At 31.9% G+C, this 19,538-nt stretch overlaps 3 protein-coding genes across 3 annotated transcripts; 1 reads left to right on the forward strand and 2 right to left on the reverse strand.

The window, feature by feature from the left end:
- Positions 1-4,461: 4,461 nt before the first annotated feature.
- Positions 4,462-5,522, forward strand: LOC137822305 (uncharacterized). The gene is made up of 2 exons (XM_068627191.1): positions 4,462-4,618; positions 4,756-5,522. The coding sequence occupies exons 1-2, from the start codon at positions 4,462-4,464 to the stop codon at positions 5,520-5,522; spliced, it is 924 nt and encodes a 307-aa protein (XP_068483292.1).
- A 158-nt stretch (positions 5,523-5,680) lies between these two features.
- On the reverse strand, positions 5,681-6,505 carry LOC137821552 (germin-like protein subfamily 3 member 4). The gene has a single exon (XM_068626197.1). The coding sequence runs from the start codon at positions 6,484-6,486 to the stop codon at positions 5,791-5,793; it is 696 nt and encodes a 231-aa protein (XP_068482298.1). The 5' UTR covers positions 6,487-6,505; the 3' UTR covers positions 5,681-5,790.
- Positions 6,506-11,866: 5,361 nt separating this feature from the next.
- On the reverse strand, positions 11,867-15,567 carry LOC137821551 (probable polygalacturonase). The gene is made up of 5 exons (XM_068626196.1): positions 14,855-15,567; positions 14,283-14,403; positions 13,769-13,943; positions 13,102-13,172; positions 11,867-12,980 (listed from the first exon to the last, which is right to left on the reverse strand). Exons 1-5 carry the CDS (start codon positions 15,275-15,277, stop codon positions 12,346-12,348), a joined length of 1,425 nt encoding a protein of 474 aa, XP_068482297.1. The 5' UTR covers positions 15,278-15,567; the 3' UTR covers positions 11,867-12,345.
- Positions 15,568-19,538: the final 3,971 nt, after the last annotated feature.

Raw genomic sequence — 19,538 nt, forward strand, 5'->3', positions numbered from 1 at the left:
GACCTGGCCTGTTCGGCTTGACATCGGTGCAGGCCTGGCGACTCGACATCAGTCTGGGTTGCTCGGCGCGATATCGTCCTGGGCTAACTCGGCTTGACATCGGCCTGGGCCAGCTCGGCTTGACATCGGCCTCGGCCAGCTCTGCTCGACATTGACTCGGGAATGCTCGGCTCAAAATCGGTCGAGGCCTGCTCGACTCGATATGGGCCCGAGACTGTTCGGTTAGACATCGACCCAGTCCCGCTCGGCTTAACATCGGCTGGATTGTCTTGGTTTAACTTGGATCGGGCCAAGTCAAAATCTATCCCAAAATGCAATTTGGATAATCAAAAAATGTATCCAATCTTATATCTAATCCATATCCAATTAAATGGATTGGATTTAAAATCCAAAAATATGGATTTGGATTTGAAATAAATCCATTTAAATAGATTAAAACTAATATAGATATGGATAATTATGGATTGGATTTTGTAATTTGGATGTTTTGCCCATCCTTAGTTGTGTATAGAGAAAATAGAGTGCAATGAGTCGTGATGCATTGGGTGTTTTTGGAAGCCTCTTTAATAAAACTCAATTCTTACCTCCAAAAGCCAACCAATACTTCAAACCGGCAGCCACACCTCCATCCTTGCTTTGCTTAGCTTAAATCACCCTCTACAATCGCTAACAATCAACCAACAAACAATATGGCAAGGCTTTGAAATTTTAAAAAATGTAGGAGTGTAGGAAGAAACACCCATTAGTGAGTAACTAAGCCTTTGAAGAGTTCAACCCATTTAGAGCCCTAAATTGTTGAAGAAGACTTTTCAAGTTAGTTGCTTGAAATGAGCTTAAGGTTTTGGACCAAAAAACAACTCAAGAACACGATCAACTTAGGCATTGTTTGCTTCTAATAATGACTTTGATAATATTATTTTTATCATAACTTTCAATCTCTTGACAATGTTTAGGTCGTATTTTTTCAAAAATAATTATTCAACGGTATTAAAAATAATTTACAAAAATTTAATTAACTCAAATCTAAAAAAAAAAAATCATAATTCAAATAATTTTTAATAGTAACGGTAAATTTGTAAACTTACATTTTACACAGTTTAAAAAAAATCTAAATTTTCTTCCAACCATAACATCACTCGCAAACTTCAATAAATCATCCTAACAAATCTACTCTAACATTCCTCAATCCAAACAACCTCAAACATCATATCAAATCCTCACACATCCTCTCAAATCTCTTCCACAATTCAAACACACCCTTATGTTATGTTTGGATTGGAGGGGGGATTTGTGGGAAGGGGAGGAATGGGAGAGAGTGATTTTTGAGGATTGAATTGATGAATGTTAAAGTGGATTTGTGAAGATGATATATTGAAATTTGTAAGTGATATGATAAATTATTCACTTCTTAAGTTGGTTTTGTGAAATTAAGTTCAAACATAAATTTATCAGTGATATCAAAATTATTAAAAGTTTATTATAATCAAATTTATTGAGGTTATTGTTCTTTCTTGTCGGGCTATTGTTCAATAAAATCAATCCTTAATTTAAAGGATGTTTCTTCCTACATCTCCATAGGTTCTTATATCATTCCCATAAGTTTTATATATTTCAAATTGTGTAATCTGGTGACTCTCTGGATTACACAATTCGGAATTAATTGAAATGTTTGTATATCTTTCGAATTAGATAATCTGAAACATGTTTCCAAATCTAGTAAAATGTTCACTTGTAATATAAATTTATATTTCAAATTATGTAATTCGAAACATGTTTTAAAATAAAATTAAATTACATAATCAAAAATCCAATTTATGACCTGGAAATTTTTTTGATACTTTTTTGGATTGAAAGTATTTTTTTATATTATAAATTACATATTTTTTTTGATGAATTTTTAAAAAAAAATACATCTGAAATTTTTCTTTCTGAATCTAAAAATAACTTTCATATGAAATTTTTTTAGTGAAAGATAAAAATATATTTGGAGTTGCCATAAATAAGAACGTATTAGGTGCAGCCTAATTAAAGTTTAATGAAGTATGTTTAAGAACTCATTTATAAAAAAAAACAAGTTACACTCTCCAATGATAGTTTTGTGCAGAACCTTTACTTACAATTCTTTGAAGGTGTTCCTAGAATGGTAATAAATTATTTATTTATTTGCCATGAATTATTATATCCATATTTCAATACTATAAAGAAAAAAGAAGTTTCTGGAATACAATTTAAGTCTGAGATTGAAGAGAAGTTTCATGGATAATATGACGGATTCTGATATGGTAACACCATACACGGATTCTAATATTTTAATTATATATATATATATATATATATATATTATTTTATTTTTTAATTTAAAATATTATTATAATTGTTTATCATTTGTACGTGTCTTTTCCATGTTGGACTCTACTGTGGTGCACTCCACCGTGATGTTCTCGTGGTGGACTTTACCGATAAAACTTCACAACTTTCAAGTAAATTTTTAAAATTGAACAATACATGTCATAATTAATGAATTTCATAATTAAAATTAGATTTACATTTAATTTAATAGTATCACTATTCACTACTTAAAAATTATTGAATAAAAAAGCAATTTTAAAAATAAAAAATAAATAATTCTTATATTAATTAAATTAAATATTATTTTAAAAATTAAAAATATTATTAACATATAAATTAATAAATAATTTCTAAATTGGTATATAATTAGTTACAAGTTCTTACTTATCAATCATTTAGATTTTTAAAATTATCAATATAATAATTAATTATTTTTTATTTTTAAAATTAATTTTTATTTAATTTTTATTTAATGTATATATTATATAATTTACTCTACAGTCTTATCAATGAAGTGTTCATTTTACAATATAGATAAATGTAAAACTTTATCATACAATTATTAAGTGCAGTTTTCTTTTATTATAAAATAGTTAGATTGACTAATTCAATTCTGAAAATTTGAATACTGAAAATTTGAATACTAAAATGGTGGTGCAATGGTATTGTCTTACTCGGATTTAAACTCGTAACCATAACTCTTTGATCAATTATTGAATCGAGTGATTATTAATAGAACAAAAATTATAATAGAAAAAAACTATAGCTAATTGAATCGAGTGATTACTAATAGAACAAAAACTATAGCTCACACAGATACTGTAACTTTTCTACTTAAGTAATCCAAATGGGTTAGAACCATTAGTAAAACTCTCATTTTTCACCTAAATTATTTTACTTTCCCATCTATAATTCATGATTACATGAACTTTTAACTACTTCCATCGAATTCTCTGATCCATTTTACAGATTCAAATGCTGATCAAGTTGAAGCCATTAACCAAACAAAGAATTTCATCCTAGGATAAGTGGGGTCACGTTCTCAAAAAATGAATCAGATTTGTTTATTCAAAACAGAAATAAGCTTAGTTTTATTCAGAATCAAGTAATATGAGAAGGACATCCAAATTTCCACATCATACTTAGATGCAAAATAAGTTTAATCAGAGTTTCAAATAGAAAGAAGCAAATCTGATTCGTAGCCCAAAAGAGAGCAAGATTGATCACTAATAGTAATCACCAACAGATCACAAATGAGTGTATGAATATGTATGGCAAATTGGCAACAGTCAGTAGTGGACAACCTTGTGGTGATGATATGTTATTAATGGAAATTAGAGAAATGAGAGGGTACCAACTCTGCCATTAAGTTTATAATTGGAAGAGCAAGGCTTTGATATTGTGGGGCATCAAATCTGAATCAGTTAAGAACATACCATATCCAACTTAGCTTCAGCACTTAGTTTAACTCACTTTGTAAGAAATTAATAATCCACCCAAACGTTCATGCATTGAATCAACCACTCATTTTGTTTATAAAATGAATAGAGTAGATGGAGAGTGATTAACATAAGAGAAATATTTAGAAAGAAGAAATTGTGAGAGAGAAGAAGGGGTGGAAAGAGAGCATTTGGAACCAACAAGCAACTTAATCCTACTACAATACCTGGTATTATTATCTTCTTGGTCTACCTCATTTTCTGTTCATTTGTTGTAACTATGTCTATTGTAGCTAATTATTTTCTTTCGTGAGTACACATTTATGATTCATCGTTCTCTGCATCAAGTTAATGATAATTTTTTGTTACAATGTGATGGTACCACAGTCAAATAATAAAACAAGTGAAAGCATGTTGAGAGAATCATGAATAAAAGTGAAAAACTTCAAATAAGAGAAAACCAACCCTCTGCTCCAACATTTCCCAGGTTCCGAATAAGTTTTCTGCTCCTCATTTCACTTTTATTTCATTCTAGTTTTTATGTCTTTTTGTTCTTTTTTTGTTTGATTTGTTTAGTGGTGTTCTTTTCCTTTAGTTTTTTTTTTTCTGCTAAAAAGATGTTCAAATAGCAGGAATCTAATTAGATCTAAAGCTGCATATTGAAGGAAGCAATATGGGAAGAGCTAGCAGCAGCAACAGTGGTGAGAGTAAAAAGGGCTGCAGTAGAGGACATTGGAGACCCTCCGAAGATGAGACACTTAAGAAACTTGTGAAGCAATATGGTCCCCAAAACTGGAACTTTATTTCAGAATATCTAGAACGAAGATCAGGTCATTTTTAACTGTCATGACAATACTTGTATTTATGCATTTCCCTTTTCTCTTAGTTTGCATAACTTTTAATCCATCAGTGAGAAATTTTTTGGTTCATTTGGGGTTGAAACGGTTCATTACTTTTTTATGCACAGGGAAAAGTTGTAGATTGAGATGGTACAATCAGCTAGACCCAAACATCATCAAAAAGCCATTCACCGAAGAGGATGAAGAAAGACTCCTAGCACTGCATAAAGTGAAGGGAAACAAATGGGCTGCAATAGCCAGATTCTTCCCTGGAAAAACTGACAATGCTGTCAAGAATCAGTTCCATGTATTAATGGCCAGAAGGAAGAGGGAGCGTTTGGCACTGTCTGGTGACACATTTGGTCATAATCCTCTAATTAATCTTAATAACATGCAAAACTACAAAAACAAGGGAATGTTTGCCACGTATGTCTCACAGAAACCAACTCTTTGGAGTACATTGGGTGCATCTTCAACCATCACATCATGTTTTGGTATTTCTAGTGTGGTTCACAGAGACTCAAACGTGTCTTCAAGTGCTAGAGAGAAAGCATTGTTTGATTTGGACCATTTTTCTTGTCGTAGTCCTCCAACTGTTGGTTCTTCTATTCTTGGCAGTTACTACAGTTTCACTGCCCCAGGACTTCCTAGTGTTGGCAAGGTTGTTCCCCTTCCACACAAATTTTCAAACTATAGTTATGACCACAGACCTATAGACTCTAACAAAAGTTGCAAAACAATTAAACATGCACGTGATAGCTCCTCCACATTATGCAAGTTCAGTACCACTCTTGAGCCTCTTAATCTCAAGCAAAAGGGTGTTTCCTTCATAGATTTTCTCGGAGTGGGAAGTTCTCCTAATCATCGTCACAATTCACACCATAACGTGCTTTAACATACATATATAACTACTATATATTTAGTTAGTCCCTTTTTAAGGAGAAAATTGCAAGATACGTGTTAGATGGTCTATTAAGAATTTGCAGTTCACTTTGCTGTTGTTTTCAATGTTTCCAGGATCATAATATTTCTATACACATCCGAAAAACAAAATTAGTAACAACGTGCAGCAGATAGAAATAATACTCTTTTCTTTTCTTGTTTTGAGATTTTAGGTGAACTTTAGCAGCTGAATTTCAAATGAGTGAATACATTACTATGAACTAATGGTCATAAATGATATCCAGCACTGCCGAAGTCAAATCACTATCACCATGAAGTTGTGAATGAGAGAGTGAATTGAGTTTTATCTTTATCTTCTGAACTGATTCCAGTGTGTTCTCAGATTCAGAGGGTAGGGAGGAGAGTGATTCTAGCCCTGGATTTTGGCTGTTGAAAACTGAGAACAAAGTTGCAACTTGTTCACCACGGTTGAGGAAGAAATGGAACAAGCCCTTGGGGATGACAAAGACGTCACCAGCATTGAGAGTCTTTTGGAAGAGCTGGTTTTGGGTGTTGAGAAACGCAGCCAGCAACCTACCTTGGTTCACATAGATCATCTCAGTGGCTCTGGGGTGGTTGTGGAGGTTCACAAGCCCATCCACTTCAATGTCACTTCTACCAATTGCAAGGCCAAGAGTGTTGAGCCCCACAAACTTGGAAGCAGTGACAATTTTAACTAACGAACCAAAATCGTCCCTGGAACCAGATTTGCTTAGTTCTTGGCTCTTGAAATCATGGGCACTTGTGCTATCTGGGTTCTCACAGGAGAGGCCATTGATGAATATGGCTTGCTTTTGGGGTTGAGTACTTGTAGGGCAATAGTCTTTCACGTTATCACATTCAGCTAAACAAACATGTGTGTTAGTAATGGCTACAAGAAACACGAGGAAGAAGGAAGAATGGGATTTTATCTTCATCTTCAATTGGTTTTTGGCCTAGTCAATGTTGTTTAGTCTTCTTCAACATTATATAACATATGAGCATGTGTGACTAAGGTTTTGATGTAACAAATCTTTGCCATTGTGTTTTTGGGTTGCAAGAAAAACAAGTTACGGCATTCTTGGAGTTCACTGCTGGCTTAGACACTGTGATGCATTGCTTGTAAGAAACATTTTCTTATCTAATGGGTTGTCTACATCTAGTTGTGTACATCAGCAGCCTATATAAGAATGAAGGGTTTAGAGTATGAATTTATTTATTCAATTTAAAATGATGAAATTCAAATAAATCAAACCTATCAATTTTTAGGTGAGGTTTTTCTTTACAATGTCTTAAAATTTAGGTTTTTAAGTCAACCTAATTAAACTTGCTTAATAAAATTAAGTTTGGCATAAAAAAAATTATATTAAAATTTGGATTAGAGTTTATTTTAACTAGATTTATTGAGTATGATTATATGTACACAAATATTTAGTTTTATACTAAAAAAGTTATTAAAAATCTATAAAAAATAATAATTTAAAGTATATACATAGAAATATTTTTTTTTTATCTAAAAGTAAGTTTTCTGAGAATAAATTAAGTATAAACTTACACTAGTGTAAAGATGCTCTTAGACCACAACTTTTAAGGATCTTATGCGTCGGTTTTATAAATGTAGTCGGTTTTATAAATGTAGTCGATGAGCAAATCGTTTATAGTTTAGATTTATAAACTATGACTATAAACCGTAGTGTATTAATGTTACTATAGGCGCCGATTATTTTAGTAATTGGCTCATATTTCTTATATAATATATCTTAATATATCCAGAGAAGGATATAGACGATGATTATTACAAGAACCGATGCCTATACCTCTTTCTTGCATGGTCTCTCTCATACAGTTGTAGTCACCCATAGTCTATTGATCACTATAGACGGCGATTTTGTCCATAATTAACGCTTATTTCTTACATAATATAATATCTTAACATACCCAAAGAAGAGTATAGATGACGATTATTACAAGAACCGAGGCCTATACACTTTTCTTGCATGGTCTCTCCCGTAAACTACGTTTGTAGTCAAAACCATAGTCTATGGGCCACTATAGGCGACGATTTTGTCCACTAACGCTAATAGTGACTTATAAGCTATAGTTACAATCGTAGTCTATGATGGTATTTTCTTTAGTTCAATTTGTTTTATGCATTTCTTCCTCTTAACTTGTTCATTTAAAAATGCTCAGCCATATATGCAATAATATTTTAGACAACTAGATACACATTTTTCAAAACAATCAAATCTCACACACACTCACACACACACATATATATATATATATATATATATTGATAAATAATTTACATCCACCAATATATATTCTTATCTACTTCTGTCTATTTAGCTAATTTCATATACATTATAAGCATGTTATATTAACTAAACCTATATACTATTCATTAACTATCCCAAAGTTATAGAACCTAATGAAGTATGTGGCTCAAGCATTCCTCACATAGTCCATTGTTACCGAATTTAATGGTTGAGTATCTATAAAATATTGCAATACAAAATAAGTTTAAATTAATGTTAAAATACATATTGTTTATTATAAACAATAATTTAAATATTGTTATATGGTCCCAACTTTCGTTAATGTCAAGTCTTATAATGGTAGTCACCCATTGCATAACGTAATAGGCACACTCATACCCTCTCAATTGTTTATTACACTACAATTCAATATTAATTAAAAGTTAATATAGATATTTTGACAAATAATGAAGAGAGGAAGATAGAAAATTACAAACCTGTAGGTTCAACCATGTCAACTTTTGACAAGTTTCACCGTGTCAACCTATGAGTATGTTATATCCACGCAGAAAAAAAACTTGTTAGTAGATATTTAAGTATTATATGTGGATAAGTTGATAATGTAATTACTCGTCAACTATTTATTTGAGATATGCAGATGGCTTCTTGTGGAGTCAACCTTATTAAACTTGCTTAATAAAGTTAAATTAGGAACAAATGTTTCTATATTAAAATTGGCATTAAATTCTATTTTAACTAGATTTATTATGTTTGGTGGTTATCGAACTAGCCACAAATATTTAGTTTTATACTAAGAAAGTGTATTAGAAATCTAAAAATAAGATTGATTAATTTAAAGTATATAAATAGGAATAATTTTTATTTAAAAGCAAGTTTTGTAAGAATAAGTTAAGTACAAACTTAGTTTAATAGTATTATAACTTGATAAAGGATGTGAAAACCTTGATATAGACATTTCCTTCACCATTCTAACTTAATCAATTGTGCCTATATAGAAAGTAATATCGATATAATTTATTATTACTTGGTATCGCAAAAGAAAAGAAAAAGTACAGAACATCTTGCGTAACACATTGCGGATAAGTCCTTACAGACAAGGTTACTCACGTCTGAGAAAACTAATATTGTTCTTATTTTTAGCCTATTTTTACTACAATCGTACGAACTTATGACTGACGATATGAACATCAACAACAAATTTACATCGGAAACGTCAAACGTTGTTTTTGCAACTCATACCATATTTGCGAAATCGTTTATGAATGTCTCAAAAATTAAAGTCTTCACCGGTCAAATTTTTTCGAGTGGCAAGAATGTGTCTCTACTTTGTTGGACATGAATAGTTTTTGCACTTACGACTTCTAAATCCGACTCTAGCACGCCTTCGAAACAAATTGATGATTGGACCCATGCAAATAAGGTGTGTCGTCACGCATTGCTCAGTGCATTATCTAACGATTTGTTCAAAGTATATTGATCTTACAAGGAAGCAAAAGATATTTGGGATTCTCTTATTCTAAAATATAATGTCAAAGATGTCATTAGACAAAGGTTCGTGATAAAAAATAACTATAGGTGGAAGATGATTGAAGACAGAGACATAAAGATTCAAATCAACGAATACCAAAAGCTACTTGAAGATATCAAAGCAAAGAATATAGCCTTGCTTGATGAATTTGTGTCTGAACTACTGATCGAAAAACTTCCACTATCTTGGACTTACTATAAGTAATAACTGAAGCACATACATAAACAAATATCACTGTCAGATCTGATCACCCATATCATCATTGAAGACACCAACATAAAGGAGTATGATGTTGCAAGTTCTAAAGCGTTGTTTGCCAAGGCAAACATGGTTGAAGACAAACTAGTTCCAAAAAGGTACAAGAAAAATAATAATGATAATAAATTTTCTTGTCCCAATGGAACTAACCCCACCTTCAAGAAGAAAGGAAATTGTTTTGTTAGTGGAAGATTAGGTCACCATGCACCTCAGTGCAAACATAGGGTCAAGAATGAAAATTCTCCCAAGACAAATATAGTCACCATTGTTGTGATTGTTTCACAAGTGAACCTTGTGACCAATGTGAGTAAATAGGTAGTAAACTTTGGCGCTACTATGCAAACAAAAATTTGTTTACCTCCTACTCAAGTGTGGGGGATAGAACAGAAAAAGTTTATCTCGATGATTTCAGGACTACCTATCTTAGGAAGATGAAAGATTCTTCTAAAGCTCACATTTGGTAAGACTCTCGCTTTAATTGATGTGCTACATATGCCATTGATTAGAATTAATTTGATATTTGTAGCATTGTTGGAAAAAGTTAAGGTTAAAGTATCATTTAAATCTAACAAGATTATTATGACAAAAAATAATGTTTTTGTGGGGAGGGATATTGTGATCAAGGTCATGGTCATTTTGTATTGAACATTTCTAAAGTTAATAATAAATTTGAGTATTCTACATCACTACTATAAAATCATTAAATAGAAACCAATTTTTGAAAAAACAAATTAATTTCTATACTAACTAAATTAGATAATATTCTAGAGACGAAAAAAATTATTGGTATCTAAACCCTAAACCCTAAAAAATTCTTCAAAGCGGGTCAATAATGTTTTTTTAAATAATAATTTTTAAATGTTTATGTAAATTTTTTTCTTAAATAAAAAATTAAAATTATTTATCATTTTTAAAAATTGTTATTTTTGAATAATATTATTATATATTTTTGAATCTTAAACCTAAATATTAGTATATATTTCATTTTTATATGTATTTTGTTCCGGCTAAGGAGATGAGTCTTAGAGAATTATTGAAGGCTTCGTTTTCTTCCTTCCTTCGGGCAGGTTGTTAGGGTTTCACTGCGATCCTTCCAGTCTTCACACTACTCCTTTGGCTCTCAGTTTTGGGTTAATGTCAAATGTGGGAGGTGCCTGTAAAAGGCACTCTGATGCTTAAGTCAGTAAAGAGGGTATTCGACACTCGGATGTGTATACAGTAATAATGGCGTACCCTAGCAACCTGTCCGAAGGAAGGAAGAAGACGAAGCCTTTAATAGTTTTTTAGGTCTCATCTCCCTAGCAGAAACAATTGGCGCCCACAGTGGGACCCGAAGAGGCTCCTTAGCCTCTCAACTAGAGGGATCCATTCCCCTTAAACCTCGATTGGTGGGCTTGTTCCGGTATGCCAATATAGTCCCGCATCGCTCAGGAATTGAGGTCAATGGTAGTTTAAATACACCTTCTTCCATTCACCCTTTGAGACAGGGATGCGGTGATTCCCCTAGAGATGTTGCCCAACAGACTTGAGGTCAGAACATATTTTGAATGTTAAAAATTTATAAAATATTGTTTTTAATTTTCAGTATCATCAAGTTATAATAATGTATTTTCTCTAATACTATTTTATATATTATTTAATTAGTTGTATTACTTTATTGATATTAGTTTAACCAGTGATTCAACCATATCCAAATCAGTTTAATAACTAGTCCGTTTTGCAAAACATAACTATTTTGTTAAAAATTCGTACATGCAGAATGCTACCTCTTCGTAGTTACTCACAAACATGTCAAGGATGCAAAACATATTATATTGAGCGATGACAAAATACAATTTATAACAACTAAAAGTAAAAAGATATTAAGAGAATAAAATTTTAAAAAAAAAGTAACGAGTACAAAAAATTGTTTTAGAACATATACTAAATAATACAAGATAATTATTAAAAAAATCCAATTAATAAACAGTTTCGACAAACTAGAGGATACTTTTGTTGTATATAAATATTAAAACACATCCAATTATATATAAATAACTTTTATTGTAGATACCAATGTCACACAGCTCAAAAATCCTTGATAAACTAAATATTTTTCTATACAATTAAATATCTGTACACATAAACGATGAATAACAGTTCAATAATTTTCTGACTTTATGCTAAATCCTTGTGCTATGTTATCCTAGGATATAGTAAACTAAGTATTTTCGCATATTCCGTATTAAAAAAAATAACTTGAAAGGCTTGATCTGATTCAAAATTGCTTTATAGAGTGTGTATTGAGTTCGTTCTGTATTCAACTTTGGGTCTCTACCAAGAATAATCTGCCTGTACAAACTGTAACAAAAAATAATTTGAAAGAAATCATATCTTTGAGGAAAACACAAGAATGAATCACTTGTTTAACTGCTAAGCAAACCATGGTGCTACTCCATGATATGTAGCCACCACCAACCAAGGCCAAAGAGGAGTACAAAGTCAATCAAATAATACTCTGTACCTTCCAATCACGTCAATCCTTACCACCCAAAAGTAGGAAATTCTCACCTTAATTCAGGCTTCAGTGATCAACTCAGTTCATCTCAATATTTGTGCCTCTCACAAAAACAATTTACTTAAGCAAGACTCAAAAACTGCTTAACCAAATCATAATGTGAGTAAATTAAAAGCCTTCTTTTTTCCACTGTTGGAACTTGGAACTATCTAGGATCCCCGCACATAGTAAAATATCAGGAAGGTGAACACCAGGATGAATAGCTATTGTTCCGCAACTCGAGACAAGGAACAGGGAAAACCTCGGTTGCAAAACCAGAGATATATTCACAACGCCATCTTGTGGATAAGGCTACACCATGCAGGGTAATGTTTTTGAAGCATAAGCCTTCAAATGATGAACCCTCTACACCTTCCAAAACTGGGGCTTTTGTTGAATTTATACTGACCACATTACTTACCAAAATATCTTTGAATATAGGAACAGCTTTTGGATCCCACCCATCATCAGGATGGTCATTTGAACCTCTACTGAACCTAATGGGTATCTTGACTCTCTCCATTCTTATATCACTTATAGAAACATTAGCTACATAGCCTCCTCTGCCTTTGTCTGATTTTATCCGAACACCAGCTGCAGAATCCCACACATGCAAATTCTCAATTGTGATATTTGAAATTCCGCCAGACATTTCACTACCTATGCCTACTCCCGAACAAGTGGGGGTAGTGCCTGATATTCTCCTCACTATAATATTTGTGCAAGGATGTGCCACCGTGATTCCATATTGATCCCAACCACTCTTAATGGCAACGAGATCATCCCCACTTTCTATGTAGTTATCTTCAATACATACGTTTGAACTTGAGTCTGTATTATCAGAAAGGAAATTCATTAGCAAGGTGGTTTGAGTCTACCACTTGCTCCCTGTCAAGCATGATAGCAGAATGGAAGAAAAGAAGATAAAGAGTAACAATGGAATAAGACAAACCTGGGTCTATGCCATCAGTATTAGGAGCATTAAGGGGGGCCAAGATTGTCATCCCTTTGATCACAACATTTCTGAAAGAAAACATGGCAGATTATTTGATCTCATGAAGTTTTTGTGGTTAAAAAAGCTAAAAGCATAGTAGTGTTAACTAGACCTAGTTTCTTACATGTTCCTACAACTATGATTAGCTAGGATGTAATTGCCCACAATATAATCAATAAATTGAACTGAACTATGGGTTAACAGCTTCCAAAAGGCACGAAAGATGTGTTTGATTAGGTACTCAATTCAACGAGATCTTATCCCATTATAAAACTTATATCTTGAGTGCTTAAGACAGAGCAAAAATGCTGCAACTGAAGGGGGCTGATAAACACAACTATTCCTCTGACAAAATGTGATTTTTTTTCAAGGTATGCTATGAAGGAGTGTTATTTCTGAGTAAATTAAAAAAAAAATGTTTTTAGTTAAATGTCAATATGTCTAGGATTTTATTTTTTTTAAATTCACAGAAATAAAGATGAAGTAAAATATGGAATCACTACTTTTTGGGCTTGAGCAATATGTAGGGGAAAAAAACCCAAAGATTATATGAAACATGAAGATATTAACTTTCCAAGTTCACATTCCATGGAATGATTTTGTAAACTGTGAAAAAAGATCAAACCTGCAGTAAACAGGATGGATAGTCCAAAAAGGAGAATTTCGAAAGGTGAGGTTTGATATGAGAACATTATCCGAGTTCATTAGTTCAAGGAGGTGCCCTCTTGTATGCTCCAATGTTCTGTTCCACCAAAGTTCCCACCACATCTTTCCTTGACCATCAACTGTCCCATTTTGTCCTACAAACCCAATAAAAAAAATAATACTTTGTTAAACCGTGGCGTACAAATATAGCAAACTTGAATTAAACAATCTCGTCTTATTCCTTTCTAATGTAATCACTAACAGCGTTGAAATCTATAAAATAGTAGTTAAATGTGTAACCTAACCTCTTGTCAGGAGGAGTAGTCTCTTACTATAATTAATCCAAATTGACATATCGTCCTCATAAACTGTTTTTCTAACATTGTTCATGACTGGAGGAAATTTCTTTTCTAACATTTTTCTGACATTTCCTCCATTAATTTGTTGTTGCACCATATGAATTGAAGAAAAAGAAAAAAGCCCTCATGTTTTACCTGTAATAACAACATTACTAATGCCATTTCCATGAATAAGGCTAATATGCCTTCCTCCAAGCCTCTCTCTCCCTCTTCCATAAGATGGCAATGCCTCAATTATCGGCCATTCTTTCGGGTCCTGTGGATCAAAATTTAAATTAATTAATAAACAAAACAGCACTCTCGTCATATTTCAGAAGCGCAATCAACGTCAAGGCATTTACCAAATAAACCAGAATAAAAAAGTCATTAATCAAGCATGATTTGGTCGGTACCATGTGGTTGCTAATTCTACCATTTGTCGCCCCAGAAGTCAAAAAGCAATTTTTCACCTCTTTTCTGAAGAAAAACAACAATTTCTGATAAAAATAATAATGAAGGTGACTTTTAAAAGGTCCTACTCTATTTTTTTTTTCGTAAAACAGAAGAAAGAAAAAGACAAATGAAAAACCAGGAGCGGAACCCAACCGCATATTCCTCCTCAACCAAGCCGGTTATGATCAATCTTTATCGAAAAGAAACAATTCAATTCGCAAATTACTTATGAACCACAATAAAAACGGAATCCAAGAACAAAGAAAAATCGAGACCTGTGAAGCGAGAATAACGGCACCGTGTTGAAGAAAAAGCGTGAAATTACTGGTGAGATTGAAACTGCCGGTGAGCCAGGTTCCAGCGGGGATATTCAGCTGGCCCCCACCGCGGTTCTGGAAGCGCTGCATGTACAGAATCGCCCTCCGGAACGATTCAGTGTTGGAAGTGGTGCCGTCGCCGACGCCGCCGAAGTCCTGGATGGACCTGACGACCTTCCTGGGCGGCCCGTGGCGGAAGAAGGCGGCGCATGTTGTGGGATGGGGCGGAGGGTGGGGAGCCGCAAGGAGCCAAACGGGCCTGACGGGAAGGTGGAGGGAGAGAAAGGTGAGGAGGGTGAAGAGGAGGAAGATGAGGGCGAAGGAGGGTCGCTTGCAGGTGGCGAGAAGCAGAGCTGGAAAGGTTGTTTTGTGGGATTCCATGGGTGGATGACGGGTTTGATTTTGTTAAGGTTGGAAGAGATTGTGGTGGTAGGGTGTGGAGAGAAGGAGCATGGAGTGGTGGTGGTGTGATGTGATAGGTTGAGGTGAAGGTGGAAGGAAGTGCGTGTTGCACTACTATTTGCATATCGGTGGGCGCGTTTCACACCAGGGGAGGGTGGTGCCTGCAAGAAAGAGGAAAATTATAAATTAAGAAAATATTAAAGTAGGGTGGTGTGGGACCCAGTTTCCAAATTCAAAGATACTTGGATGTTCGTTTTGTTTTGTCTGGTGGTGTGTGCGTGTCAAACTCCCCCTAACACAAATCATGTGCGGCCGTTACTCGCGCTTCTGCTGCCTCCTCCACCCTATAAAAATATCTTTTTCTTTTTTCTTTACATATTTTCATATAAAAATTGAAAAAAAAATAAATTGATAAAGGTTTATTTATGTTTTTTATAATTTTCAGTGAATTTGTATTAAAATGTATTTCATTTTATCTAATATCCAAACTATTTTTATTATCTGTCAATTGAGTCTCTGTTCTGCCATCAATTAGAGTGGATAAAGTTTGGTTTTCAAACAAAATATCATAAATTTGGATAATACTGATTTCATTTATAAATTGAAATGATGCATTTTTTCAAAGATAATTATGATTTCAAAATTTTATTTTTTAATTGTTCGTCTGAGAAGTATTATGTATTTAAAAATAAAATAACATATATTTAATTAAAAATATATAAAAATTAAAGTATTATGTGATCAAAGACTATATAAAAATTATGAAGAGTCAAAACAATGAAAACTTTTATAAGAATTCAAATAAACTACTCAAATTTACAATAAATTTGTAATCAAATTAAGCTTAAATTTAATTATTATATTGTATGATTAAGTTAATTATTTGTGATAATTTTTTATGAAAATTGATTGTATTGATCTTATTTAATAGTGAATTTAATGCCAATAAATAGCAAAGAAATAGAGGTTAAAATGTATTGTAGTAGTTTTTATATTATAGTTTTTAAATTTTAGAATGAATCTGATTTCACTATCTTAAGATGCGTATTTATTAGTTTGTTTTTTAACTAACAATTAGGTGAAGCCACCGTCGCGTGCGGTGGAGTTGACATGGGGAATCAAAAAGCTGCCACCGTCACGTTCATATCTTTTTCGCCCATTTAAATTCTTGTTGTAGGACATGTACGATGTATCCATATTTTATGTGACATACCTTTTTCTGTACCTGGATGCAACTTTACACATGAATACACCGTTTGATAGGTGTACACTTATTTTATTTTTATTTTTTATTGGCTTCGTTTATTAAATTTGAATCTTATTTTAGACTTAGAAAAACTAAGTAATGTTCTTATTTAATTAAAATTATAGAATGTTATCAGATTATTTATAAGTGTTTATTAAATAAAAGGATGGAATGTACTGCATTCTGAAACATGCAACCACAATTTGAAAGTAGGATAAAATAAACAATGTATCAAGAGGAGATCCACTTTTGTTTCACGAAAGTAATATTTTGTTTGTATTTTTTTTATATGAATTTTTTTTACATGTCCTTATAAATAATTAATCCATTTTTCTTTCGGTATATCAGTCTCTTATTGTTGATTTGTGTTTTCAGTTACTGAATCATCTAGTTTAAACTCTGTTATATGGATTTTAGCTTGTTTTAGGCTACTGGATGTGGACCATCACTCAGCTATTGTATTTGATTCAACTCTCAACTTCTAAGTCCAGGATCACTCTTAGGTGGGTGTATACATGCAAGAAGCTCTGATGATAAAATGAGAATCAATATGTTGTTGAACAAGTCACCTATTTATAGTGATAGTTGTTGAGCTTTGACTTGACTGTGCCTTTTCTTTTCACACCTTGCAATTATTAAATATATTTTAAGTATTTTGAGCCTATTTATTGAACTTTGATACAATGTTCTCTTATTCTATTATTTATTTATATTATTTTAACTTTTAATATTTTGATGGTCTTTCGGCCTCTCGGCCTAGTCAGTAATGATTTTAGAAAATATTAAATCATTTTTATTTGTTGGTTAACATTTCTAAAGTTTTATTTAGGTGGAAGGATCTTTGCATCAAAATTAAGAGAGTATTTATAAAGTTTCAACTATTTTTTATATATAAAAAGAAAGTTATAAGCAAGAATACAAAGAAGAAGGATAGATAATTATATATATATATATATATATATTAAAGTTCATAATAAGTTTATAAATTAATTTTGTTATGATCGTAGGAGTAATTGACCAATGATAACAATAATTTAAAAATAGCTATGGAGACACTCTTTCACGCTGAGGACATCAAGTATAAAAATTAAGAGTGTTGATGAGAGGTAATACGATAGTGACTATGATAAATTTTGAATAATTTTAATATCATATTAAAAAATAAATTTAAGTTTAACTCATTCTCACATACGACTAAATTGGTGAGTAGTGTGAGATTTGTCATCACTTATATATTATAAATTAAATTTGTGTGGGATATTTAACATAAATGATGTTCATTCTCCTCCTCTTTTCCATTTCCATTTTTCTCTCCTTCTCTTAAAGTCATGCCAACAATATATTAAAGCCATGTTTCTTTCTTCTCTCCTACCACTCTTTTGTTCCATTGTTCTCCTCTAGTGTCACTCCTCTAAGTTAGTATATATAATTAGACTTTTTTAAATATGTATTTTATTTTATTATAGCTATAATGTTACAAAGCATTTCTAAAATTAGTTAGGCTTAGGATTCAATTAGTTAACACTAAGATTTAATAACCTTTTTGTCCTTTTATGATCATTTTTTTCAATTTTGTCATAGTATTTACAATTCGATCCCACTTTTTTTAAAAAATAAGTCAATGTAATCCCTTCCATCAAATATATGATAAGGATGGCAAATAAACTCATCATGCATGTATTGTTTGAACTCATTTCGATTTTGATAAGAAACTTCTGCATTGATTAGGTACATGTATGAGTATAGCTAATATCCAATATTTAAATTCAATATGAAAAAGCGTAATACTATGCACATATCTTTTTGTCTCCATTTTAAATTACTAAAATACTCATAGTTTATTAAACAATTTAAAAATATTATATTCACTACTCATAATTTATCAAACAACTTAAAAAAACTTATATTCATAATTCTTTTGGTACTTAGTTTTATAACCATTTTTTTTTGTTACGCAACTTTTTTTTTCTTTCTCAATTGTTCAACTTATTTAAAACTCATTCATAAAGTTTACTTAAATCTCTAAGATATTTTTCCTATTATTACAATCTTGGTTATATATTATTTGTTTTATGTGATTTCATTCAAATGATATATTACATTTAAAGAAACATAAATTTTAATTTCATTAAATTAAATAGTTTTTAAGACATACATTTAATTATTATTTTTTTATATTTTTTATTTATTGTTATATTATCTTCTCATGAAAATGTTTGACTAAATTTTAATTGTACGTAAACCTTAGTTTACTGGCTAACTATAATGTGACTTGTCAGCGTTCCTCGCCACTTATGCTTTGTTTGGATTGAGGTGGAGATTTGTGGGGAGGGGACGGAGTGGATTAGAGAGGATTAGAGGGGAAACGTGAGGTTGTTTAGATTGATGGATGATAGAGTGAATTTATGAGGATGATTTATTGAAATGTATGAGTGATGTGATAGTTAGGAGATAATTTAGAAATTATTTTAAAGGTGTAAAATGTAAAATGTAAATTTACAAATTTATCCTTGTAATTAAAAAATATTTTAGTAATGAGTTATGGTATATTTTTTTTGTGTAAGATTGAGTTAATTATTTTTTTCTAATATATAATATTTATAATTACTCTTATTTAAAAAAAATTAAAAACTTACTTGAAGGTGAAGAGCACTGGAAAGAAGAAGCAATGTGATGAAGAAAATCTGGAAAAAAAAAACATAACAAAATCCAACATTTTTCTCACACAAGAGAAAATAGATTCTCCTTCTACCTTTAAAAGCCACAAAATCGATTCTCCCAGCAAACACAACTTCACTTTCACATTCACGGGGTCTACCATTTTGGTTAAGATGCTTCTGCAATTGATAGCACTGGACAGTCTAATGAAAAGAAAAGTCATTGGCTCATAACTGCACCAGTATAACAGTGTAAACTCATCAACATGTGCACAAAGTGTTTAAAAGGTACAAAAGTAAAATGCTATTTGTATCGTCTTTGCCACCTGTAATCCTT

The sequence above is a fragment of the Phaseolus vulgaris genome, chromosome 9 (assembly GCF_000499845.2).
Source record: "Phaseolus vulgaris cultivar G19833 chromosome 9, P. vulgaris v2.0, whole genome shotgun sequence".
Lineage (NCBI taxonomy): Eukaryota > Viridiplantae > Streptophyta > Magnoliopsida > Fabales > Fabaceae > Phaseolus > Phaseolus vulgaris.